Genomic DNA, 26,722 nt, shown 5'->3' with positions numbered 1-26,722 from the left:
CATATTTGGACGGAAAGTTATAAAGTTGTTTTTTTTTCAATACGTTTAAAACTTGTAGAACCTGTAAAATAATTAGACTGATTATTACATACATATACATATTATTATGTACATATACAGTTACATAAAGACAATATAACATACATCCATAAACGTGGATGCAATATGCGAAAGTGCAATATATTTATCTATTTATTTATATCTGCACTTTATTTCTCTTTTACCCTGCACTACCACGAGCTAAAACAACAAAAGTTCGTTCTTATCTGTACTGTAAAGTTAAAATTTGAATGAAAATAAAAGAAGTCTTATTATGATGTTATTAATTTGGAGACATTTGATGTCATGGCGCGCTGTAATGCTCTCATTTTAATGGAATTTAACTTGTGTCCTACAGGAGGCACTTATCTTATACACATTATATTACACTTATATTCATTTAAGGAACATTTTGCTCATTTCTAAGTTATCTTTTCCCTGCTGGCTCCATGCGTAATTGTCCAAACGGACTGGTTTTACGCCGACGCAATGATTTTCTTATAGCTACCTCTGCATATGACATTTAGCAATATTTTATTATAATAAAAAAGTTATAAAGTTATAATAAAGTTGTTTTCAACGAGATGATATTGCATGGGTACTATATGAAGCATTGCGTTCTGCGCATCCATAACACGCAATATATTGTTTCCTCCATTCTTTTTTTATTTTAGTTTTTAGCTTTTTTATGCCCAAACAGTAAAAAGGTAGGGCCTATTGTGGTTGGATTTCTATTTACTTTGTACCTCATCTTCGTGTTAAAAAGCCACATTGGTTTGTGCGTAAAATGCGCAAGAGCGCCTGCATTGGGGCAAAAAAATGTTAAAGTACGTGCAAATTAATCACACGTGAGATGCATTATTACACGAAATTGATGAGTGAGAAAATTGTTCTTTAAAGAGTTCAATTAGATGAACAAAAAGTACTACACAACTGAGAAAATGGACGTTTGATAATCCAAGGATCCCGTGCGGAGGTCCTAATTATTATTGTTGAGTTGGGCATCCCTTGTGAAGGCGCAGAGAGCACACGGTGCAGCTGATGAGAGGCTGCAAGACGTGCTGCCTGCACGCTGATTGGCCAGCAGGCTCCTGCTGTTGATTCAGGCGTGCAGGAAGATAAGATAAAGGCCTTATAAAATGCCCGGGATGCGCACCCGGCCCTCACTGGCCGGCTGCGACGCGGGACCACAACTACTCACACAGGTAATTGTCCCTTTTTTTGCAATGCATTTTCTTCAGAAATTTTCATTTTAGCTTAGAAAAATGTGCAGTGTTCATATGTGACACACATCTGGCGCAGCAGTGTTTGACAGCTGGACTGCACATCACCATTTTTCTCAGAGGGCCAATATTTAAATCCAGTTTTAATCTGCTCTGATTAAGCATACACCATAAACTTTTACAAGTATCTACATTTCAGATTTTTTTCCTTACATTGTGCCTTTTTCCTCCCATTTGAGTTGAATCACAGGTGTCAAACTCAAGGCCCGGGGGCCAGATTTAGCCCGCCACATCATTGTATGAGGCCCACAAAAGCCAGGGAAAAGTGTGTGTTGATAAAATACTTTTTTTTTAAATGTTTAAATATAAATAATTATTGCGATTTTGACAGGAAAAAATGTGGATCTTTCAAAAGTTATTATCTAATCATGCCAAATATTACAATATATATAGGGGTTAGTGCGTCTGCCTCACAAGTTCAAGTTCCTCGGCACCCTCATATCTACTGACCTGTCCTGGACCCAAAATACAACTGTGGTCCCTGGTCATTTTAGAATTGATTTTAAAACAATGCTGTTTGTTTTTGAATCTTTACATGGACTAGCACCTCAGTATATCTCGGACCGCATCCAAATTTATACTCCTGCGCGCGCTCTCAGGTCCGAGAGCCAGTTCCAGCTCGTGGTACCCAAGACCAGACTTAAGACCAGGGGAGACAGGGCCTTCTCTGTGGTCGGCCCTAAGCTCTGGAACACTCTGCCCCTCCATGTTCAAACTGCTTCCACAGTGGAGTGTTTTAAGTCTCGTCTTAAGACCCACTTTTATTCTTTGGCTTTTAACACTACGTGAGTTGTGTGGTCCTCTGTCCTCTGTGTTTTTTATACACTTTGATTTCTATTTTACTGTTTTAATTGATTTTACCCTTTAAAATAGTTTTTAATCATATTTGTTTTTGTATAGTTTTTTTTTATATTGGTTTTGTATTTATTTATTTTTTGTTTTTATTCAGTCATTGGTGAAGCATAATATTGTTTTTTTTAATATTGTTTTTAACATGGCTGTGCAGCACTTTGGAAACGTTATTGTTGTTTAAATGTGCTATAAAAATAAATTGGATTGGATTGGATTGGAAGGCCCAGCGAAGACTCCACTTCCTGAGGGTGCTGAGGAAGAACAGACTGGAGAGGCAGCTGATGGTGACCTTCTATCGCTCGGCTGTCGAGAGCCTGCTGACGTACTGCATAACAGTGTGGTACGCCAGCTGCACTGAAGCAGACAAACAGGCAATTCAGACGGTCATAAAGTCTGCACAAAAAATCATCCCCTCCCTGAAGGATTTACACAACTCCCGTTGCCTCAACAGAGCAAAACACATTACCAAGGACAGCACACACCCTGGCTACCACCTGTTCGACTTGCTACCATCGGGCAGGCGCTACAGGTGCATCAGAGCCAGAACAAACAGGCTCAGAGACAGCTTCTTTCCCAAAGCTGTCACCATGTTGAACTCTAACTAATTCACCCCTGTACAATATCCTGCCCTGATACCCTACTGTGCAATACTACCCTTCGAGTGCAATACGTCCGACACTGCTTGTTATTTATTACTTCGGTACTCTTGTCTTGTTCTGTATATTGTACAGTATTTTGTATTTCTATAGTGTTTTGTATATTGTACAGGATTGCTTGTTATTTTTATTGGATAGTAGTCTGTTTATTTTAATTGTTAGTTTTTTTCCTTTATTACCTGTTGTGTTATTTATTTCACCCCATATTTGTTCCCACTACCGCACCTTAAGTAGGAGTCTTTAATCTCGTTATATGCAAATATCATGACAATAAAGTCCATTCTATTCTATTCTACAATTCAAAGGTCCTGTGTTCGATCCTGTGCTCGGGATCTTTCTGTGTGGAGTTTGCATGTTCTCCACGTGACTGCGTGGGTTCCCTTCGGGTACTCCGGCTTGATCCAGCCTACAAAGACATGCACCTGGGGATAGGTTGATTGGCAACACTAAATTGGCCCTTTTGTGTGAATGTGAGTGTGAATGTTGTCTATCTGTGATGGCCCTGTGATGAGGTGGCAACTGGTCCAGGGTAAACCCCACCTTCTGACCCAATGCAGCTGAGATAGGCCCCACGACCCCGAAACGGACAAGCAGTAGAAAATGGATGGATGGTGTATTGCAAAGATAAAAATATTGTCACCTTTACATATGATGTATCCATTAGTTTGTACATGAAACAAAATCTAATAGGCAATAATGTAATAATATGAAGTGATTACTGCTACAATGCAGTCAAATGATATATTTAAAAATATATTTGATTCTTTTGAATAATTCTGATCATTTTGATTAATTCATAAAAAAAAAGTGGCCCTCTAAAAGCAGTCATTACTGCAATGTGGCCCTCAATGAAAACGACTTTGACACCCCTCATGGTTATAATACTTCCAACATTATATTCTTTTAGCGCCAATGTACAGCAGTTATAATGGTTGCTTAGTAATGACAGAGTAAAAGCTAAAGACTCTTCCTTCCCCAGGATGTTTCCCAAAGAGCACACATCCAGGACAGCGATGAGCACGAAGCATCAGGCCACATGTGTGCATGCAGTGCGGGGCAGGCGCAGGATGAAGGCCAACGACAGGGAGCGTCACCGGATGCACAACCTCAACTCTGCCCTGAACACACTGAGAAACATTCTACCAGCTGTGCCGGACGACGCCAAGCTGACCAAGATCGAAACGCTGCGATTCGCCCACAACTACATCTGGGCTCTGACAGAGACTCTGCGCATGTGCGAGCAACATACAGCAACACACTTCCTTCCTGTGTTGAACCGGGCTGACACACCTGCTGCAGAGGAGTGCTCTACAACAGCTGACCAGATTTGTCGTTCACTCACCTTTTACCCTAAGTCGCTCTACAGTGAAAAGGAGCTCACTTGGTAATGACTTTCAAAAGTTGATCTATAGTAACTAACATTCATGCCATCACAGGTAAACATTTCAGGCAACTGATTTAAACAAATATTTATTTGGCGTGTTTTTGGAATATATTGGTCTATTGAATAAAAACGGTAGAAAAAGTTGTGGGTAAAAGAGCGTCCCTTGTTCCCAGGTTTAAAAATAGTATTCTCCACAAATACCCAAAGACAGTGAGTGGTTCTTTTCTAATGAATACTGCACCCAGTGGCACAACATGGCTGGAATATAAACAAATGCTTTCCCTATTGTGGAGCTCAAAGTTCAAATGTGCAAATAAACATTGTGTCCAGTGCGAGTGGCCCGCACAGAAGAGCGCAAAGGAAAAAACAAAACAAAGAGAAGCTAAGTGTGGGATTGTGCCCGCTTGTCCTTTAACTGTGTGCAGTCCAAGGCTTGGTTGGTGAAGCTTTATTTGGGGAAGACTGTGACCACGTCGTAGCCTTCAGGCGGGGTCATTCTCTCGCGTGCGTGCTTCTCGCAGTAAATCTGCTCCTCCACAAAGAAATGTCCCTTCTGTTTCAGGTTGATGTCGCAGTCGGTGCAAGTGAAACAGTCCGGGTGCCGGAACTTGTCACGCAGCTTCACCAACTTCCCGCTGAGACACAAAATCAGGAATTCATCAGTCAATGTGAATAAAAACACAATATATTATACTAACTATGATGAAAAAATAATCATTACAATAGGCTGTCATGGCATTCAAGACAGTTATTTTTAGGGATGGGTACCTTTCACATTTGAATCAAACAGTACCGGGGAATGGCTACCAGTACTCAACTTGTGTGTATTTATTTGTGAATAAATGTTAACTTGTTTCAAAATGAAATCATTTTTTAAATTCACATTTATCAGTGGGCTGATAATGAGAACTGTGCTGTCCAGTTGTTATATCTTGATCACTTACGCACTTGCAAGACGTAGGACTGTAAAGGCTACAGTGTGTTCCCTAAACAGGGAGCAGTCTTTGCCATTAAACCCAATAAGTATCTTTTGTCGCGCCCTATAAAGTATTTATAGTGTAAGCATTGTACCTATTACACACCAGCTCTTTGATTGTAACACACGTTAGTTGTGATTTTTATGACCAATTTGGAGGCGTTGAAATCGCAATGTAAAATCTTTAATACTAATCAGTCGCATGTCTGCGTCAAATTCAATATGAATTGGACTGCTTAACAGGCAAACTTACTTGTGGGTAATGGAAAATTGAAACACTACCTAGAGACAGTTTGGTTGAATACTCTTTGAGGACTGCTTGTTTGCCCACCAAGTGTTTGAGCCTGCAACTGCACATTTATTCATATTATGCTGTTGATTGATACTCAATTCATACAGTATAAAAGTGGTACCTCAGATTTCGGATGATTTGGTTATCGACAAAACTTTGCCTCAGTTGTTGCATGCTGTCCTTGTTTATTATAGGGTTTAACCACGTGTATGGTAGTGGTCTACACAATTGCGCACAATCAAGTGTCCAAACTATGAATCCCACACCTTGATAAAGAAGGTAAGAAAAACTAAATAAAAAAAATATCTATGTGGCTCTTCCTTCCGTTCCTACCTCCTCGCTCATCGCAGTCTTCAATAACAAAAGTCTGCCATTAAGAGGTAAGTGATGCTAAATGTTCAATTATCCATTTAAATTGGTTTCTCTTTTTTTCCACCATGTAATTGTATATTAATTCTCTACAAAATGTGTTTTGTGTTCAAATATTTGGGTGTCAAGAATAGGTTAATTTGCTTTACATTATTTCTTGTAGAAAAAATGTCTTCAGTTTTTGTACAATTTGATTTTTTTCTGACCATTTTTTGACCAAAACCAATGTATGCATGTATGTAGGCCTGTAGGCGAATTATTATGCATGTGTATTTTTTGTATTAAACTCCTGTCTGTTGTAATGTTGCCTCTCTAATGTTGTCCTTTCATGCACAGCGACACTGTGATGAAGCGAACCTCCGAAACAAGACAAATTTCATAACACTGATATTGATCAAATGTCTTCAGTAGACCGTGCTAACACACTGCTTATTACACAAATATGTGAGACGTGTTTAAATCCAAGAGGTGGCGCCAGAGATACAAAGCCATGACCAGCAACTGGCATTGAAGAATGAGGTGTCTGATTATTAAGATGAAAAAACCCAGACGACAATATGTAAGGTGTAAAAACACAACACTGCTTTAAAAAACTGAAGAAAACAGGCAAACTAAAAGGATGAAATACTTACACAATCCCTGACCCACATTTATCACAGACAGGCAACTTCTCTGCACTTCCAATTGAGGATCCGATTCTAGTTGACGGTGCTTTGACACTCCTGAACCCTGAGGGTTTGTCAGGGTTACCTACAATACACACAACTTGAAATAATATATCCAATTTGTTGTTCAATTTATTGGGAATATAATCTTGAATCAAATAATGTAAAACTGGTATGTTGATAAAACCAAATGTAATTACCTGTCTCAAGACTCTCCTGAAGCACCCTAAATGAAGCAGACTGTCGAGGGGGTTCATCGGCGTCCTGGTTCTCCTGCAGCATTTTATAGACCTCGGAATCTGCTGCTATGGGCGGCCGCTTGGTGGCTTTTGCTGTCTCTGATGCATCTCTACAAGGCAAAAATCAACAGATTAGTGCATTGGGAGCAGGTGTGTCAAACTCATTTACAGAAGGGAGCAACATTCAAAAACGACCTAATATCGCACAGATCGGATCGGATTAACATGTATTCCCCCTCACCCCTTCGACACCACGCAAACGATTAAAAAAACATGGGTTTGTTTCCTGGACTATGTGCAAGTGTGAACTGATTTTAAAGATACTGTAGTTGTAATATACACACCAATGTGACTGCCCACCTGTGAAACAGAGTGACAAGTGGTAGAAAATGAGTCTATGTACATCTAATGTATTACAATACTGCTTAAACAAAGCTGTTAGTCATTTGTGGTTCCTTTTTAATTTTATTTGGACATACATTTTCGTTTTTATAGCACTGGTGTGGAGCAAGTATGCATGTTTTTGTTCCTGCATGAAGAGTTTCATTTTCCCACTGTCTCAGTGTCTTCTAATATGACATACCTGGCAATGGGATGAGGGCGAGTAAGACTGGAAGGTCTGTGTACATGTGCTTTCAGAAAGACAGCCATGGCATGGGTTTTGTTTTGTTTTTTAATAAAGTGATTTTTTATTTACCACTTTCACATCATCTTTTTAACATCCAGCCAAAAGTTATAGTATTTTAAAAGCACACAAAAAAAATCTGAGATTTGTAACTTTGGTCGAGATCATTGTAAACGGCAAGTTTTAGGATTAAGAGGTGAATAAGGCGACATCAGTGTGTAAAGGATGTCACCACATGGGCTCAGGAACACTTCAGTAAACCACTGTCAGTAACTACAGTTGGTCGCTACATCTGTAAGAGCAAGTTAAAATTATACTATGCAAAGCGAAAGCCATTTATCAATAACACAATAACACTCAGAAACGCTGCCCAAACTCATCTAAGATGGACTGATGCAAAGTGGAAAAGTGTGCTGTGGTCTGTGGTCTTTTTGGTCTTCCAAAAAGGAAGAGAACCATCCATAACAGTATGGATGGTTCTCTTCCTTTTTGGTCCGGAGGACACAACGTCCACAGTTTCCAAAAATAATTTGAAATGAAATGTTATAGGAGCAAAGTTCAAAAGCCAGCATCTGTGAAGGTATAGGGGTGTATGAGTGCCAAAGGCATGGGTAACTTACACATCTGTGAAGGCACCATTAATGCTGAAAGGTACATACAGGTTTTGGAGCAACATATGTTGCCATCCAAGCGACATCTTTTTCATGGACACCCCTGCTTATTTTAGCAAGACAATGCCAAGCCACATTCTGCATGTGTTACAACAGCGTGGCTTTGTAGTAAAAGAGTGCGAGTACTACTAGACTGGCCTGCCTGCACCCTGTATACCATTGAAAATGTGTGGTGCATTATGATGCGTAAGATAAGACAACGGAAACCCCGGACTTGAGCTATACATCAAGCAAGAAAGGGAAAGAATTCCACCTGAAAAGCTTCAAAAATTTGTCTCTTCAGTTCCAAAACTCACCATAAATAATTCCCGGGCGCGGCATCGCTGCTGCCCACTGCTCCCCTCACGTGCCAGAGGGTGGTCAATGGGATGGGTCAAATACAGAGGACAAATTTCACCACACCTTGTGTGTGTGTGACAATCATTGGTACTGTAACTTTAACAAACGTTTACTGAGTAATGTTAAAAGGAAAGGTGATGTAATAGTGGTAAAAATGCCCCATGTGCCAACTTGTTTCCAACGTGTTGCTGCCATTAAACTCTAAGTTAATGATTTGCAAAAAATAAAATTCAGTTTACCAGTTTGAACATTAAATATCTTGTCTTTGCAGTCTATTCAAGTCAATATAAGTTGACTGGTTTTGGGTTTGTAAACAAACACACACACTTTATTCTGCATATTTTTGGCCTTAAGTTAAGGCATTCATAAGCTGAGGTACCGCTGTATTTTGTACTGATATTGTTTAACAGTTAAAGTTGTGTCGTTTGTAGTTGTGTTCAATTAAATTATTGCTATTTTTGGTGGTCATCTGGTACTCTTGGTAAGAATGGTTGGTGCAATACATCATAATACCACTGTAGCTGACACAGAATGTATTAAAAAATTGAAATTTTTGAAAAAAATTGGATAATGCTGATGATAGTCCAACTTCCTTATTTACATAAACTTGCTATGGTTCCAAGGGACTAATGGTCCCGAAGATTTGGATGAACCTCAGTGTAAACCGGTAAACATGGTCCTATGGTAATGCTAAACATGACCAGCAACATGAAGGCCAGTATATCTGCAGATACAAGGATTATATTTGGGCGACAGAGCCAAACCACTGGTCTTATTTAGAAAATGACAGCAATAACATTGGCAAAGAGGTTTAAAAAAACATTGCAACACCCTAAATCATTACAACTGACACAGACCATGAACCCCAACATTTCTGGTTCAAGTCCACCCTGACCACTTCACCCAGCCGCCTTGCCTTTATCACCATCTCATATATGCTTAAAATACTTTATTGCTCCACCAAGGAGATCTGAGTCAGACTCGAAATGTAGTTGGCTTTGCTAGGCAAGGCATTACATTTCATAAGTCAAACAGTATATGCAGAGCAAAATAAACCAGAATTTGACAACATTTTAGCAAGTTTCACAAAACTGAATGTGTGTTTGGCCTGTTTTTCTTATGCTTATTCCAAATGTCAACACAGAGAGGGTTAAACTGCCTCTCATGACATTCATCAATAACATCTCTACATTGGTGATGCTTGGACATGAGCAACAGCAGGACGTAGGACTCATTGAGACACAGCGCGCCACTCAATGCTAACAATGCTAAATTACTTCAAAGTAGTCAGAATTTGAAAGTTGAGATGATTTTTAAAAAGGCACCAACTTTTTACACATGTTAAAAAATCATACACTCATCTGGGCTAAGCCCTAAATTAAAGTACCAATGATTGTCACACACACACACACTAGGTGTGGCGAAATTATTCTTTGCATTTGACCCATCACCCTTGGTCACCCCCTGGGAGGTGAGGGGAGCAGTGGGCAGCAGTGGTGGCCACGCCCGGGAATAATTTTTGGTGATTTAACCCCCAATTCCAACACCAACCCTGGTAAGAAAAAAGGAAATATATGTTGCCTACTCTGAAGTATTTCCTTGCACAATGTCAGGTTCGCTGGCGGTAGCCACGGTTTTAACTTCGTCCACAGCCGAGTTGAAGTTCTTGATGTTCTCTGAGGAGTAGAGGCCAGCTGGGTTGTTGTACTGGTTGGTCACAACCTTGGGACCAAAACCAGTGAAGGGCAGGGCACTCCTGTTGTGGGCGGAGCCTATTTGTTTCATCTCCTGCCAAATACAGAGAAGTTTCTGTTGAAGTGCTCTTTATGCAACTGAAAAAAGTATTCAGCAGTTGTGAAATAAAACTGACAAACCAAAACACACTCTTTTGAACAAGTGACTGCTTCTGGTTAGCTGTGCCTTTATCAGTTTAAATAACTTCAAATTCTACCTCGGCTTGAGTTTTTTAAGAAAAGTCATTAGAAATAAAGATGTCATGACAGTGGAATGCCACTGGCGTGCACACACAAGTATTGCCATCTTCACTGCAGCGACACAGCAACGGGCTCATGTTTCAAACATCCCACAGGGAATGACAAACTAGTAACTGACCAGAAGCTAAATCATGAATCAGTCATTCCATAACACAATCATTTGGACACATCCAAAAATGACAAGCCATTCAAGTGACAGACAGCATTCAGGCATTCGACATGCGTTTGTGTTGGTGACAAAACCGCACATCAAGAACAAAAGGAACACAATTGTGCGACTAGCAGAGCACACACAGCCTGTGACACGTCACACTGGTCTTAGCTTTCCACTCAGCGGGCAGGAACTGAGGCTTGCGTCACAGCTGAGCTGATAAACTACTGGTCGCCTAGGAAACCTCCTGTTGGGAAGTAAACAATGACTTCATCGTTGGCGGGAGGGATGTGGCGAGCCAAACATTCAGACTCGCAGACTACTGGAAAGTTAAATCTGCTAACTTTCCTCTGAATAACAGAGGAGAGTGAGAGATTGTGCAAGCTCCAGCTTTGATGTGGAGTCAGCAGACACATACCCGTGGCTCAGATGCAAGATTCATCTTGTAGGGATGAGACTTCCCTTCTTCAGATGACAACGGCGACCACAACTTATTTTCTGATCTGAAACAAAGAGGAGGGAACACATTAATTGAAGAATTGTTTGCAGTACTCCCTGGCTTCTAAATATTGCGTATCACCTCAGCAAACACCATTGCATGTACTGTACTTTATGTCTTGAATTCCTGACAGCCAGCATCCTCTGCAGTGGACATATGTTTTAACAAAAGAAGTAGGCGACAAATGTCCACTGCAGAAGACACTTGCTGTCAGGAGGATGTATACATTTAAGTTTGCTCAGTCCATATTTTTTTTTATTAAGTGTATTGTAAACATAAAGAGAGAGAATATCAACCAGAAAACACATTAAATACAAAAAGTGATATATTAAATTTGTACATTAAGGTTTAACAAGTACTCCATCCCCAAACAACACATGGCCTTGTACGGGTTTATCAATTTGCGTGTCGGGACAAAGGGGTCTCGGGCATACTTGCCAGCCCTCCCGGGAGACTCCCGAATTTCAGCTGCCCTCCCGAAAATCTCCCGGCGCAACCATTCTCCTGAATTTCTCCCGATTTCCACCCGGACAACAATATTGGGGGCATGCCTTCAAGGCACTGCCTTAAGCGTCTTCTACAACCTGTCGTCACATCCGCTTTTCCTCCATACAAACAGCGTGCTGGATCAAGCACATAATATATGCGGCTTTTTCACACACTAAGTGAATGCAAGGCATACTTGATCAACAGCCATACAGGTCCAATTGAGGGTGGCCGAATAAACAACTTTAACACTGTTACAAACATGTGCCACACAGTGAACCCACACCAAACAAGAATGACAAACACATTTCGGGAGAACATCCGCACCGTAACAACATAAACACAACAGAACAAATACCCAGAAGCCCTTGCAGCACTAACTCTTCCGGAACGCTACCATATACACCCCCCGCTACCACCAAACCCCGACCACTTCAACCCCCACCGTGTCCCCCCATCTCCCGAATTCGGAGGTCTCACGGTTAGCGGCACGGGAGATTTTTGATATGTGTGTCTGCACTCTAATATTTATGTTAGAATGATACAGAAGCTTGCAGCTTGGTGACAACAGTGCTCAATCCAATTCACAGGCTCCTTGTTCTACCCAGTAGGAGTAGTAAGTACACAGGAACACCTGTTTGCTAAGCTAACTGAGGAGTTGCCAGTGGGAAGGAAAACGGGTGACGATCATTAGAATATAAAGACCCCAAAGTATACCAAAGCCTACATAGCCTTTGGATTCACTGCAACTACGGTAGGAAATGACACAGACGTGCGTTTTATGGTATTCTACTTGTGACGCTTAGGCGGCATGTGGTTGGCGTGATCCCAATGTGCAGAAATAAGCATTCAGGTAAAATGTATTTATAAAGGTGCGGTTTGCAACTTCCTCACAGTAACATTTACAGGCGGGGATCTTTGGCCACTTCAGGATTCGATTACCATTTCAATTCAGGAGCTACGATTAGATTAAAAATCGATTATTGATGCATCTTTAATTTATGTACATTGATGCAGTTTTACATTTACAAACCCCGTTTCCATATGAGCTGGGAAATTGTGTTGGATGTAAATATAAACGGAATACAATGATTTGCAAATCATTTTCAACCCATATTCAGTTGAATATGCTACAAAGACAACATATTTGAAGTTCAAACTGATAAACATTTTTTGTTGTTGCAAATAATCATTAACTTTAGAATTTGATGCCAGCAACACGTGACAAAGAAGTTAGGAAAAGTGGCAATAAATACTGATAAAGTTGAGAAATGCTAATCAAACACTTATTTGGAACATCCCACAGGTGTGCAGGCTAATTGGGAACAGGTGGGTGGCATGATTGGGTATAAAAGCAGCTTCCATGAAATGCTAAGTAGTTCACAAACAAGGATGGGACGAGGGTCACCAATTTGTAAACAAATTGTCGAACAGTTTTAGAACTACATTTCTCAACGAGTTATTGCAAGGAATTTAGGTATTTTACCATCTACGGTCTGTAAAATCATCAAAGGGTTCAGAGAATCTGGAGATATCACTGCACGTAAGCGATGATATTACAGACCTTTGATCCCTCAGGCGGTACTGCATCAAAAACCGACATCATTGTGTAAAGGATATCACCACATGGGCTCAGGAACACTTCATAAAACCACTTTCAGTAACTACAGTTGGTTGCTACATCTGTAAGTGCAAGTTAAAACTCTGCTATGCAAAGGAAAACCCATTTATCAACAACACCAAAGAACGCCGCTGGCTTTGCTGGGCCCGAGCTCATCTAAGCTGGACTGATGCAAAGTGTAAAAGTGTTCTGTGGTCGGATTTCAAATTATATTTGGAAACTGTGGACGTGGTGTCCTCCGAAACAAAGAGGAAAATAAACATCTGGATTGTTATAGGCGCAAAGTTTAAAAGCCAGCATCTTTAAAGGTATGGTGATGTATTAGTGCCCAAGGCATGGGTAACTTACACATCTGTGACGGCACCATTAATGCTGAATGGTCCATACAGGTTTTGGAGCAACATATGTTGTCATCCAAGCAACGTTATCATGGATCCTCCTGCTTATTTCAGCAAGACAATGCCAAGCCACGTGTTACAAAAGCTTGGTTTCGTAGTAAAAGAGTGCAGGTACTTTCCTGGCCCGCCTGCAGTCCAGTCCTGTCTCCCATCGAAAATGTGTGGCGCATTATGAAGTGTAAAATACGACAGCGGAGACGCCGGACAGTTGAACGAGTAAAGCTCTACATAAAACAAGAATGAGAAAGAATTCCACTTTCAAAGCTTCAACAATTAGTTTCCTTAGTTCCCAAACGTTTGAGTGTTGTTAAAAGAAAAGGTGATGTAACAAAGTGGTGAACATGCCCTTTCCCAACTACTTTGCCACATGTTGCAGCCATGAAATTGTAAGGTCATTATTTGCAAAAAAAAAAATAATAATTATAAGTTCGAACATCAAATATCTTGTCTTTGTAGTGTATTCAACTAAATATGTTGAAAAGGATTTGCAAATCATCATATTCTGTTTATATTTACATCGAACACAATTTTCCAACTCATATGGAAACGGGGTTTGTATTTTTGTTTCACTAAATCAGCATTTATCACTTGCAACTTTGGAAAACAAACAATGCATTTGTAATAAGAAGTTCCTATCCCATTTAATAAATTCATGGAAATATGGATAGGTTGATTGACAACATTAACTTGGCCCCAGTGTGTGAATGTTGACTGTCTATCTGTGTAGGCCCTGTGATAAGGTGGTGACTTGTCCAGGGTGTACTTCGCCTTCCGCCTGAATGCAGCTGAGATAGGCTCCAGCAACCCCCGCGAATCCAAAAAGAGACAAGTGGTAGTAAATGGATGTATGGATGGTGTACCCTAAAATAAAGGATCTGGTCGGATTTCTCGGTGAGGTGGCTCACCGCAGTCAGACAAATTCTAGAACAGTTGACATTACATTATTTACAGTGAATATATCAATTATTGACTATTAATAATCGATCTTATAATTGTCCATGTCCGAATTGCGATGCATCTAAAAATGTATTATTTCCCCCCCTCTAGTAACATTTTTCAAAGCAAAACATATAAGAACACCTGCTTATATGTCCATTAGTGGTTTAACACAACACATTTGTTTGACAATTGTCTATGTTTTTCACAATTACAAAAATTATGTAATACAATTGTCTACCGGCCCCATTGAAATGATTGGTATTTACGGCAGTCACTCACCCTCTCTCCTCAACACGTATGCACAGGGAGCGTGTGCCCATATACAAAAACAGTCAAAGAGAAGCGACAAAAAATGTGTAGTATGTCAGAATCAGAAGTACTTGTTGTTATGATAGAGTATACATTCAATGACAGCTAATACTAACTATCCAATTTGCTATTAACAAAAAACACCTAAAGCTAATGCGCGTGCAATTGATATGAACATACTTAATTATGTCATTACGTACGAAAAGCCGTAAGAGGGCGGCAGATACTGTTTAAATTACTTTGGATAGGCCATTCGATGAGGAACATGCGGGAGAAAATGGATGGATGGATACTTTTGGAAAGTTAGCGCCCTCTAGGCATCTGTGTAAATGTTGCAAACACCCCTTTGAATATACAACAAAACAAAAGATGCATGCAGCTGGGAGTGCATTCGAAGCATAGGGAAAGCTACGCACTACAAAACTAAACTAAACAGGCTACAAAGTAAACTAAACGGAATTCTGGAAGACAGCAACAGTTTACACAGGAGACGCAGAGTACGCATTTAAAAGCAATGTTCCAGCACCAGCCAGCAACAAGGGCTGAACCTAAAAACACTTGATCACAAAATTAGAACAGGTGTGTAGGCCAAGAAAGTAAAGGTGCAGTAAAGACAAAAGAAAAGGAAGTGAAAAGTAAAAAATAAGAGTTCCGGACAGGAATTAACATTAAAAAATAGGAAGAACCACCATAAAACCAAAACAAAACATGACACTATCCTTTGTAACATCTATCTTTGTGAGATGTTTTTTCTTCTGCTGCTGCAACAAAAAAGTACAGATCTTATCTTAATGTTGAGCAATATCATGCTTGACGCCCAGATTTTAAAAGGGTGTTCAGTGCAAAAAGGGCTAATGACAGCCACAAAATACGATCATAGAGTTCTGTAAAGTAATTCAATTCAGGAGGTTTGCTGTAGAATTTTTCTACCCCTGCGGGGGTCATGACAGAAAGGAATGGCGACGCACTGGTTTACTGCATTGTGGAGATATCTTTGTTGGCAAGCACAGATGCTTTTTGTAGTTGCCAAATAGGATTGTGAAAATCTCACAAGGGATTTAAATCAACTCATCACTATTAATAATCTCAAAATTTGGAAGGTGTCTGAAGTTTCAGCTCCCTCCTAAGGATTGTCTGTGGGATTTAGGTCTGCAGACTGGTTCAATGTTTTTCTTGGCTTCATTGTACATTTACGACCATTATCATGCTGGACAACCTGTCCACAACACATCTACAGTGTTTTGGCTAGGTCCAGAAGGTTCTCATCCAAGATTGTACAGTGCATTAGTACATTCAGTCCATCAATGCAGTGAGGTCTCCCTGTGCCCTTAGTATAGACACATTCCCAAAGTAAAATGTTTCCCCCTTCATGTTTGATAGATGGTGTTGGTGTCATATTCAGTCTTTCTCTGCCACCAAACACAATGTAGGTCTCATCTGAACACGACATTCTCCCAAGACCTTTCAGTCATTTACAAACAGTTTGTAGGTGTTCATAGGCAAACTTTACTCAGGCATGTACATGTGTCTTCTTGAGCAGGCAGGTCTTGTGGGGAAAGACCATTACAGTAGAGTTTTGCTTTTCTTTCAGATTGTGGTTCCAGCTCCTTTGAGATTTTTAACCAACTCCGCCCGTGTAAGTCTCTCACAAAATCATGCTTACTCCACAATGTGAGATCTTCAATAGTGATTCTGAGACAACAGCTTGTATTTCTTCTGTCCTGCTGAAAGGACAGGATTTGTGTGCTTTGTGTGTTGTAGGAGTCCAAATTCCAATGAAATACAATGCAAAGCATTTCCTTTCTCAATTTGTTGATAAATGTTTTTATTTCTTAAATTAAACCTAGCAATAACATATGGACTGTTCATGACTTTCATAGCGCGTAAACATTAATCAGCAAAAGTTCAAAAATCTTTTTTAATTTAAACAGCTGTAAGTTGTGACCTCAAACTGACTTGTATCATGCAATAATAATAATAATAATAATAATAATAATTATTATTATTATTATTATTATAGGAAAGATGAATAGGCACAAAAGGGTTCAATAAAACACTGCTCTTCAAAAGGCATGCCTAAACATTGCATCATTGCCTTAACACCTGGGTTGGGCCTGAGGTGTCCCACACAAATGCTTGTAAAGCCTGAGGCAATGCAGGACAGACTGCTGCATATTTACCTGTCTATTGAAAGCACCATCTCTTCTATGCAGCCTTTGATTTTGTTCTGTGCTTCCAAGTGAGTCATGTTGTCTGTGCTTTCGCCATCAATAGCTAAGATCGTGTCACCAATACACAGGTTTGCTTGGGCTGCTGTACTTCCAGGGGTCACCTGCATCATTGGAGACAAAAAATATGAATATAAGTTTGGTTACCCAAAAGTTACTCATACCGTCTGACTCTCATCTCAAACCTTGTTGACCTTCACACACTGACCTAAATGCATTTTATTGTTTATAGTACACACAGGCGGCGACATGGTTGGCAGAGAGAAGCCTGTGGGGCACACACTGCTGGAAATCAAGCCCTGAAAACAGCAAACTTTGATACAGCTCAGGAATGTGTAATCATGTTTAAATGGGAGGGGAGGACTGAACTGAAAAACACAGAAATAGCAGCCTCAATTCTTCTAACATCAATAAATGCCAATGAAAATATACTGCTATGCTCTACATACATCCATCCATCCATTTTCTACCGCTTATTCCCTTTTGGGGTCGCTGGTGCCTATCTCAGCTGCAATCGGGAGGAAGGCGGGGTAAACCCTGGACAAGTCGCCACCTCATCGCAGGGCCAACGCAGATGGACAGACAACATTCACACTCACATTCACACACTAGGGCCAATTTAGTGTTGCCAATCAACCTATCCCCAGGTGCATGTCTTTGGAAGTGGGAGGAAGCCGGAGTACCCGGAGGGAACCCACGCAGTCACGGGGAGAACATGCAAACTCCACACAGAAAGATCCCGAGCCCGGAATTGAACCGAGGACCACTCAGGATCTTCGTATTGTGAGGCAGACGCACTAACCCCTCGACCACCGTGCTGCCTGCTCTACATCCATCCATCCATCCATTTTCTACAAATTACAGCAGTAATATTTTTTTTCCAATCCATCCATCCATTTCCTACCGCTTATTCCCTTTGGACTTGCGGGGGGTGCTGGTGCCTATCTCAGCTACAATCGGGCGGAAGACGGGGGATGCCCTGGATAAGTCGCCACCTCATCACAGGGCCAACACAGATAGACAGACAACATTCACACTCACATTCACACACTAGGACCAATTTAGTGTTGCCAATCAACCTGTCCCCAGGTGCATGTCTTTGGAAGTGGAAGGAAGCCGGAGTACCCGGAGGGAACCCATGCAGTCACGGGGAGAACATGCAAACTCCACACAGAAAGATCCCGAGCCCGCAATTGAACCCAGGACTACTCAGGATCTTCGTATTGTGAGGCAGACCCACTAACCCCTCTTCCACCGTGCTGCCTGCTCTACATCCATTTTCTACAAAATATAGCAGTAATATTTTTTTTTCCATTGACACTCAAATGAAAGAAAAAAAAACATGCACTCAGTCTTTTTTTTTTTTTTCCAAGTTTTCCCTGGTTTTTGGATTCCGTCTTAGTTATTGTCCGCGAAATTGAATGACCAAAAAAAGAATCGTACGTGTCCTAATTCTTGTCATATTATTAATACAATATGCGAGTCCAACTGGGTTCGAAACGTATCTTCGTTGTAAAACGTGCCTGTAGTAGCAAGCTCTCAACTGCCCAACCAGTAGTCATTCTTCCCCAGTTATGTCACCTTTTAATGACATCTTTACTGGTTGACTGTAGTTCTCTGCTAACACAGTCTACTTACCTCAAGTCTTTGGGCTTTTTTTTAATTAATTACGGCTGCAAAATAAGCCACCATGGAGCCAAAGAAAGTTGTAAGTGCCAGAACCTGGATTAAGAAGGTTAAATTCAAGAAAGAACCCGAAGCAAAGTACAAAGGTGACATTCACTTTGTTTCCCCTTTCCCTCCTCTTTCTCTGCTAATTGCCATGTTGGGTAGCAAAGGTCTTCAAAAAAAAGGTCAAATTTATGTTAAATGTTCATTCATCAATTTCAGTAATGATTTATATGTATTTCACATTGTTTTTGTAACATAAAACTCTGGCTGATACTATTGTTACATCGTGATAATGCATGTTAAAGAAATATTGTAGTGGCGTCCCGCAAATTTGACAGCAAGCAAACGCATTCTCAATGCACTACAGCATTTTTGGAGTTACTAATGTCCCTTCACAGTGCAAAGCCACTTCGAAATCAGTAACTGTCACCTCCACGGCGGCAAAAAAAACTATGTTTTGTACAAGAATCATCCCTCGAGGATAAGAAATAGGTAAACATGCAACACTACATGCCATAGACCAGGGGTCGGGAACCTTTTTGGCTGAGAGAGCCATGAAAGCCAAATATTCTAAAATGTATTTCCGTAAGAGCCATATCATATGTTTTAACACTGAATACAACTAAATGCGAGCATTTTTAAGTCAGACCAACATTTTATAGTATAATAGGTATCTTATTCTTTTTAATAACATTGTTATTCTGAAGCTAACAATAATAAAGAAAATACTTCTTACCATTAATGCGACTTCTTGAACAGGTGCGGTAGAAAACGGATGGATAGATTAAAATGCATGAGAATGTGTTATATTTTGAACGTTATTTATAACACTGATTACCAGCGGAATTATTCATTACTTATTGTGTTAAGAAATGTCTGCTAAGATTTATCTGAGAGTCGGATGCAGTCATCAAAAGAGCCACATCTGGCTCAAGAGCCATAGGTTCCCTACCCCTGCCATGGACAGATATGCTAACCACTAAGCTAGAGCTCTTGAATGCAAACAAAGGTAGGCGGCTCGATACAATTATCGACGATAATAATACCTAATATAGTATCAGTATATGATCGATTCTACAGTGCCTGGGTAATTATTTTTTTATCATCAAAAAATCTTTTGTAGTTTTTGTTATTGTTTACAAACTCGGGAAATAAGTATTTGGACAAAGGAGGGCTTTGAGGGAAAAACCCAAAACGATATAAATCACAGCCAATAGTAGGAAATAATGTAAATATTTATCTGATAGGGTTACATCACCATCCTGCGTTTCTGTGATTATAATTGATTGATTGAAACTTTTATTAGTAGATTGCACAGTACAGTACATATTCTGTACAATTGACCACTAAATGGTAACACCGCAATAGGTTTTTCAACTTGTTTGAATCAGGGTCCACGTTAATCAATTCATGGTAAATGAATTGTGATCAAACATTGAATTATCATTGGTCTTGAGCATCTTCAGTATCAGTATCAGCAATGATATGACCAATATTGCCCCTATAACTACTTAGTAATGGATCGGTATCCAAATTTGTAGTATCACTCAAAACGTATGTAAAATATCCAAACAACAGAATAGTAAGTGCTTACTACATTTTAACAGAAGTTACAAAATAAATTAGCAAGTAGATTATTAGACAAAAATAGGTGTGAATAGTGCAAAGAAATAGCGATTTGTCCAGGGTGTAGCCTGCCTTCCACCCGAGCGCAACTGGGATAGGCTCCAGACCCCTGCGACCACAAAAGGGACAAGCGGTAGAAAATGGATGTATGGATGGAATACAACTGGTACTGGAATATGTTACTACATACACCAGCAGCTAATATAGCAGCCTTTGTAACCTATTTTGAAATGGTTCCATTATCATTTACCGTATTTCCTAGAATTGCAGCAGGGTACATAGTATCCGCCTGCCTTGAATTACTGCCGGGTCAAACTCGCTTCCCAAAATAATTAGCGCATGCTTAGTATTACCGCCTGGTCAAACTTGTGACGTCACGAGTGACACTTCCCCTGTCATCATTTTCAAAATGGAGGAGGCTGATTTCAATACCGGTAATTTGAAATCGCATAAAGGGAAGAAGATTAAGTGCTATTCAGTAGATTTAAGGTCCAAGCTTACATCACACTCAATTTGTTACTGCATACCTTTGGTAAGTGCCGGAGTGAGAAGAGGTTTTAAAATAATTAGCGCATGCTTACTTTTACCGCATGACATTGGTAAGCGCAGGAGTATGAAGAGGTTTTAAATTAATTAGCGCCCCGGCGGCAATTCAAGGAAATACGGTATGCACCCAATTATATATCATCATATATATATATATAAACCTACTCAGTGGCTTAGTGGTTAGAGTGTCCGCCCTGAGATCGGTAGGTCGTGAGTTCAAATCCCGGCCGAGTCATACCAAAGACTATAAAAATGGGATCCATTACCTCCCTGCTTGGCACTCAGCATTAAGGGTTGGAATTTGTGGTTAAATGACCATAAATGATTCCCGGGCGCAGCATTGCTGTTGCTCACTGCTCCCCTCACCTCCCAAGGGGTGATCAAGGGTGATAGGTCAAATGCAGAGAATAATTTTGCCACATCTCGTATGTGTGTGACAATCACTTTACCTTTAAAATTGTTGCATTTAATATCATGATATAGATTTTGGGTCATATCGATCATCCCTATCACTGTGTATCAATTTGTCTAGGGATGACGATACACAGCATGGTGTCCTGGGTTGTAGATTACATGACTGGCAGACCACAGTACGTTCGACTGCAGGACTGTGTGTCTGACAGGCTGGTCAGCAACACCGGGGCCCCGCAGGGTACAGTCCTCTCTCACTTCCTCTTCACCATTTACACCACTGATTTCCACTATCAATCATAGTCCTGCTACCTTCAGAAGTTTTCTGATGACTCTGCGATAGTGGGGTGTATTGAGGATGGTGATGATGAGGAATACAGGACACTGGTGGAGGACTTTGTCACATGGTGTGGAAAGAACCACCTCCAGCTCAATGTTACGAAGACCAAGGAGCTAGTTGTGGACCTGGGAAGGAGGAGGAGTACTCTGGCGACCCCTGTTTCCATCAGGGGGGTCGATGTGGACACGACTCTGTGATAGTGGGGTGTATTGATGAGTGTGATGATGAGGAATACAGGGCACTGGTGGAGGACTTTGTCACATGGTGTGGAAAGAACCATCTCCAGCTCAATGTTACGAAGACCAAGGAGCTAGTTGTGGACCAGGGAAGGAGGAGGAGTACTCTGGCGACCTCTGTTTTAATCAGGGGGGTCGATGTGGACATGGTTGAGGATTATAAATACCTCAGAGTACACATCGACAACAAGCTGAAGGGTCAAACCACGCTGAGGCCCTCTACAAGAAGGGACAGACCCGCCTCTACTTCCTCAGGAGGCTAGGGTCCTTCAACGTCTGTACAAAGATGTTGAAAATGTTCTACGAGCCGGTGCTGGCGAGCGCTTTCTTGTACGCCGTGGCAGCGGGCTGAGAGTGAGGGACGCAAACAGACTGGAGAAGTTGGTAGAGAAGGCCAGTAATGTGGTGGGAGTGGAGCTGGACTCTCTGGCGGTGGTGTCAGAGAGGAGAAGTCAAGCAAAACCCCTAGCCATTATGGACAACACCTCCCACCCACTACATTCGGACCCTGCGGCGAGAATGAGCACGTACAGTGGAAGGCTCAGACTCCCTAAATGTAACAGGAACGACACGAGGTCCTTCATACCGACAGCCATCAGACTGTATAATGCATATGTTCCTTCTTGACTGCACTTAAATGTAGAATATATGTAGAAATATATTTCTATTATTCATATATTATGTAGGGACGGCGTGGCGCAGTGGAAGAGTTGCCGTGCGCAACCCGAGGGTCCCTGGTTCAATCCCCACCTAGTACCAACCTCGTCACGTCTGTTGTGTCCTGGAAAAGACACTTCACCCTTGCTCCTGATGGGTGCTGGTTAGCGCCTTGCATGGCAGCTCCCTCCATCAGTGTGTGAATGGGTAAATGTGGAAGGAGTGACAAAGCGCTTAGAGTACCTTGAAGGTAGAAAAGCGCTATACAAGTACAACCCATTTATCAATCCATCCATCCATCATCTTCCGCTTATCCGAGGTCGGGTCGCGGGGGCAGCAGCCTAAGCAGGGAAGCCCAGACTTCCCTCTCCCCAGCCACTTCGTCCAGCTCTTCCCGGAAAATCCCGAGGCGTTCCCAGGCCAGCCGGGACACATAGTCTTCCCAACGTGTCCTTGGTCTTCCCCGTGGCCTCCTACCGGTTGGACGTGCCCTAAACACCTCCCTAGGGAGGAGTTCGGGTGGCATCCTGACCAGATGCCCGAGCCACCTCATCTGGCTCCTCTCGATGTGCAGCAGCAGCGGCTTTACTTTGAGCTCCTCCCGGATGGCAGAGCTTCTCACCCTATCTCTAAGGGAGAGCCCCGCCACCCGGCGGAGGAAACTCATTTCGACCGCTTGTACCCGTGATCTTATCCTTTCGTTCATGACCCAAAGCTCATGACCATAGGTGAGGATGGGAACGTAGATCGACGGGTAAATTGAGAGCTTTGCCTTCCGGCTCAGCTCCTTCTTCACCACAACGGATCGATACAACGTCCGCTTACTGAAGACGCCGCACCGATCCGCCTGTCGATCTCACGATCCACTCTTCCCCCACTCGTGAACAAGACTCCTAGGTGCTTGAACTCCTCCACTTGGGGCAGTGTCTCCTCCCCAACCTGGAGATGGCACTCCACCCTTTTCCGGGCGAGAACCATGGACTCGGACTTGGAGGTACTGATTCTCATTCCGGTCGCTTCACACTCGGCTGCGAACCGATCCAGTGAGAGCTGAAGATCCCGGCCAGATGAAGCCATCAGGACCACATCATCTGCAAAAAGCAGAGACTTAATCCCGCGGCCACCAAACCGGAACCCCTCAACGCCTTGACTGCGCCTAGAAATTCTGTCCATAAAAGTTATGAACAGAATCGGTGACAAAGGACAGCCTTGGCGGAGTCCAACCCTCACTGGAAACGAGTCCGACTTACTGCCAGCAATGCGGACCAAGCTCTGACACCGATCATACAGGGAGCGGACCGCCATAATAAGACAGTCCGGTACCCCATACTCTCTGAGCACTCCCCACAGGACTTCCCGAGGGACACGGTCGAATGCCTTCTCCAAGTCCACAAAGCACATGTAGACTGGTTGGGCAAACTCCCATGCACCCTCAAGAACTCTGCCGAGAGTATAGAGCTGGTCCACAGTTCCACGACCAGGACGAAAACCACACTGTTCCTCCTGAATCCGAGGTTCGACTATCCGGCGTAGCCTCCTCTCCAGTACACCTGAATAAACCTTACCGGGGAGGCTGAGGAGTGTGATCCCACGATAGTTGGAACACACCCTCCGGTCCCCCTTCTTAAAGAGAGGGACCACCACCCCGGTCTGCCAATCCAGAGGTACCGCCCCCGATGTCCACGCGATGCTGCAGAGTCTTGTCAACCAAGACAGACCCACAGCATCCAGAGCCTTAAGGAACTCCGGGCGGATCTCATCTACCCCCGGGGCCTTGCCGCCGAGGAGCTTTTTAACTACCTCAGCGACCTCAGCCCCAGAAATAGGAGAGCCCACCACAGATACCCCAGGCACCGCTTCAGCAAAGGAAGACGTGTTGGTGGGATTGAGGAGGTCTTCGAAGTATTCCCTCCACCGATCCACAACATCCGCAGTCGAAGTCAGCAGAACACCATCCACACCATACACGGTGTTGATAGTGCACTGCTTCCCCTTCCTGAGGCGGCGTATGGTGGTCCAGAATCGCTTCGAAGCCGTCCGGAAGTCGTTTTCCATGGCTTCCCCGAACTCTTCCCATGTCCGAGTTTTTGCCTCAGCGACCGCTAAAGCTGCACACCGCTTGGCCCGTCGGTGCCCGTCCACTGCCTCCGGAGTCCTATGAGCCAAAAGAACCCGATAGGACTCCTTCTTCAGCTTGACGGCATCTCTCACTGCTGGTGTCCACCAACGGGTTCTGGGATTACCGCCACGACAGGCACCAACAACCTTGCGGCCACAGCTCCAATCAGCTGTTATTTATTTATTTATGTATGTATGTCATATATTATTTATTATTACTATTGTTTATTGTGAGCGAACTGTGGTGCTGAATTTCCCCCAGGGATCAATAAAGTACTTTCTTTTCTATTATTTCTATTTGTAAAAAACAAGAGAGGGTCCAACTATTCAACATCTCCACTATGAAGCAGTATAATACCACTGCTAATTAAAAAACATTGAAAATCTATGGATCAGGGGTCAGGATCCTTTTTGGCTGAGAGAGCCTTGAAAGCCAAATATTTGAAAATGTATTTCCGTGAGAGCCATTTCCTATTGTTTAACACTGAATACAACTAAATGCGTGCATTTTTTAAGTATAACCAACATTTTCAGAGTATAATAAGTCTCTAATTATTTTTAATAACATTGTTTTTCTTGAACAGGTGCGGTAGAAAAACGGATGGATAAATTAAAATGCATGAGAATGTTTTGTACTTTGAACGTTATTTTTCAATCGTGATTACCACCGGAATTATCGTGTTAAGCAATGTCAGCTAAGATTTATCTGAGAGCCAGATGTAGTCATCAAAAGAGCCACAGGTTCCCTACCCCTGCTATGGATGTTAGTTAGAAAAATAGACAATCTAGTACAGTATAACAAAAGTAGAGAGAAGGTTAGTGCTGGTGTAAACCTTGAGGTGCGTTCAGGTACCCTTGAAGAAAGGGATTTTCCGTAAATTTACAATTGTATACCATATTTAGCGAATATATTTTAAATAAGTTCATATCCTCACGACAAGTAACCCCAGGAGTTACACACCGTTTGGTGTTGAATCAAATGCCACCAGTAGCAAAAAGCCAACACTTGGCAAAGTAGTTAAACAAGTTAGTTTGGTGGTCCATTCAAGCCCAGGTGTGGTTTATCACCCACCCAGCAAAACTTACCCGGGAAATAGTCAGCGGTTGCTCAAAATCTTTCCCCCCGACCAGCCTGAATCCCCAAGGTCCAGGACCCTGCATGACAACCCGGAGAGGCATAACTACAGCTTAGGCGCCGTAAAAGCTTCAGTCTACGTCGTCTGCCACTTAGTCCTTTCCCGTCTGCTGATGACCTGCGAGATAGATGATCAATGGCCGCGACTTCAGTGAAGGAATTAGAGGGGGCGGGGCTTAAATTCACTGGGACCAATCGCTTCGTGCAGCCTCAGGCTCGAGTGAGTGTTCAAAGATCGTATATTGCAAAATGACGTGTCGCTTTTTACCGGTAATGTGGAGAACTTCAGAAGCAACACAGATCACGTAACATTACCATATCAATAGGACTAACTTCAATTGGTGTTCTTTTCAACATGAAACAAATTGATATTTAATTACCAAACAAACATCGTACTTATATTGAATTTGGAGAGTGAGTTGTCTTCCGGCTGAAATTATCTTAAGCATGCTAGACTGGCCTACTTCTGGGCCTCCCGGTGCCGTCACTACTGTGTTACATTGCAAGTTTACCATTTATGGTAGAACTTAATCCCAGGATGTGGAATGTGCCGCTCCCAAAACTTGAATTCCTTCCAGGATCGCTGCTATTACAAGTGGAGAGAGAAAGCTCCTTCCTTCTTTGTGACTGAATGAATGAGAATCTTTTTTTTTTCTTTTTGGTTCAGTGTGTGAACTATTACAGTGTCGCTTTAAACACTAAAAATTACTCATATCAAAACAACTGAATTTTGAGATAAAAGTGCAACAATGGATTTTTAAAAACATAATTTTAACATAAAGGTGCAACAATGAAGTGAATTATATTTATATAGTGCTTTTCTCTAGTGACTCAAAGTGCTTAACATTAGTGAAACCCAATATCTAAGTTACAATGAAACCAGTGTGGGTGACCCTGGGAGCAGGTGGGTAAAGTGTGTTGCCCAAGGACACAACGGCAGTGACTAGGATGGCGGAAGGGGGAATCG

At 41.9% G+C, this 26,722-nt stretch overlaps 2 protein-coding genes across 2 annotated transcripts; one reads left to right on the top strand and one right to left on the bottom strand.

Moving 5' to 3' along the window:
• The first annotated feature begins 1,223 nt into the window (after window positions 1-1,223).
• On the top strand, window positions 1,224-4,847 carry neurog3 (neurogenin 3). Its single transcript, XM_061910803.1, has 2 exons — window positions 1,224-1,244; window positions 3,810-4,847. The coding sequence occupies exon 2, from the start codon at window positions 3,811-3,813 to the stop codon at window positions 4,216-4,218; it is 408 nt and encodes a 135-aa protein (XP_061766787.1). The 5' UTR covers window positions 1,224-1,244; window position 3,810; the 3' UTR covers window positions 4,219-4,847.
• On the bottom strand, window positions 4,285-25,914 carry pdlim1 (PDZ and LIM domain 1 (elfin)). The gene is made up of 7 exons (XM_061910801.1): window positions 25,707-25,914; window positions 16,968-17,119; window positions 10,954-11,038; window positions 9,976-10,178; window positions 6,717-6,865; window positions 6,484-6,601; window positions 4,285-4,849 (listed from the first exon to the last, which is right to left on the bottom strand). The coding sequence occupies exons 1-7, from the start codon at window positions 25,797-25,799 to the stop codon at window positions 4,663-4,665; spliced, it is 987 nt and encodes a 328-aa protein (XP_061766785.1). The 5' UTR covers window positions 25,800-25,914; the 3' UTR covers window positions 4,285-4,662.
• Between the last annotated feature and the right edge of the window lie 808 nt (window positions 25,915-26,722).

The sequence above is a fragment of the Nerophis ophidion genome, linkage group LG09, assembly GCF_033978795.1.
Source record: "Nerophis ophidion isolate RoL-2023_Sa linkage group LG09, RoL_Noph_v1.0, whole genome shotgun sequence".
In the NCBI taxonomy this organism is placed as follows: Eukaryota; Metazoa; Chordata; class Actinopteri; order Syngnathiformes; family Syngnathidae; genus Nerophis; species Nerophis ophidion.
Note: the sequence above shows the minus strand (reverse complement) of the source record. Positions and strands in the feature narration are given on the sequence as shown.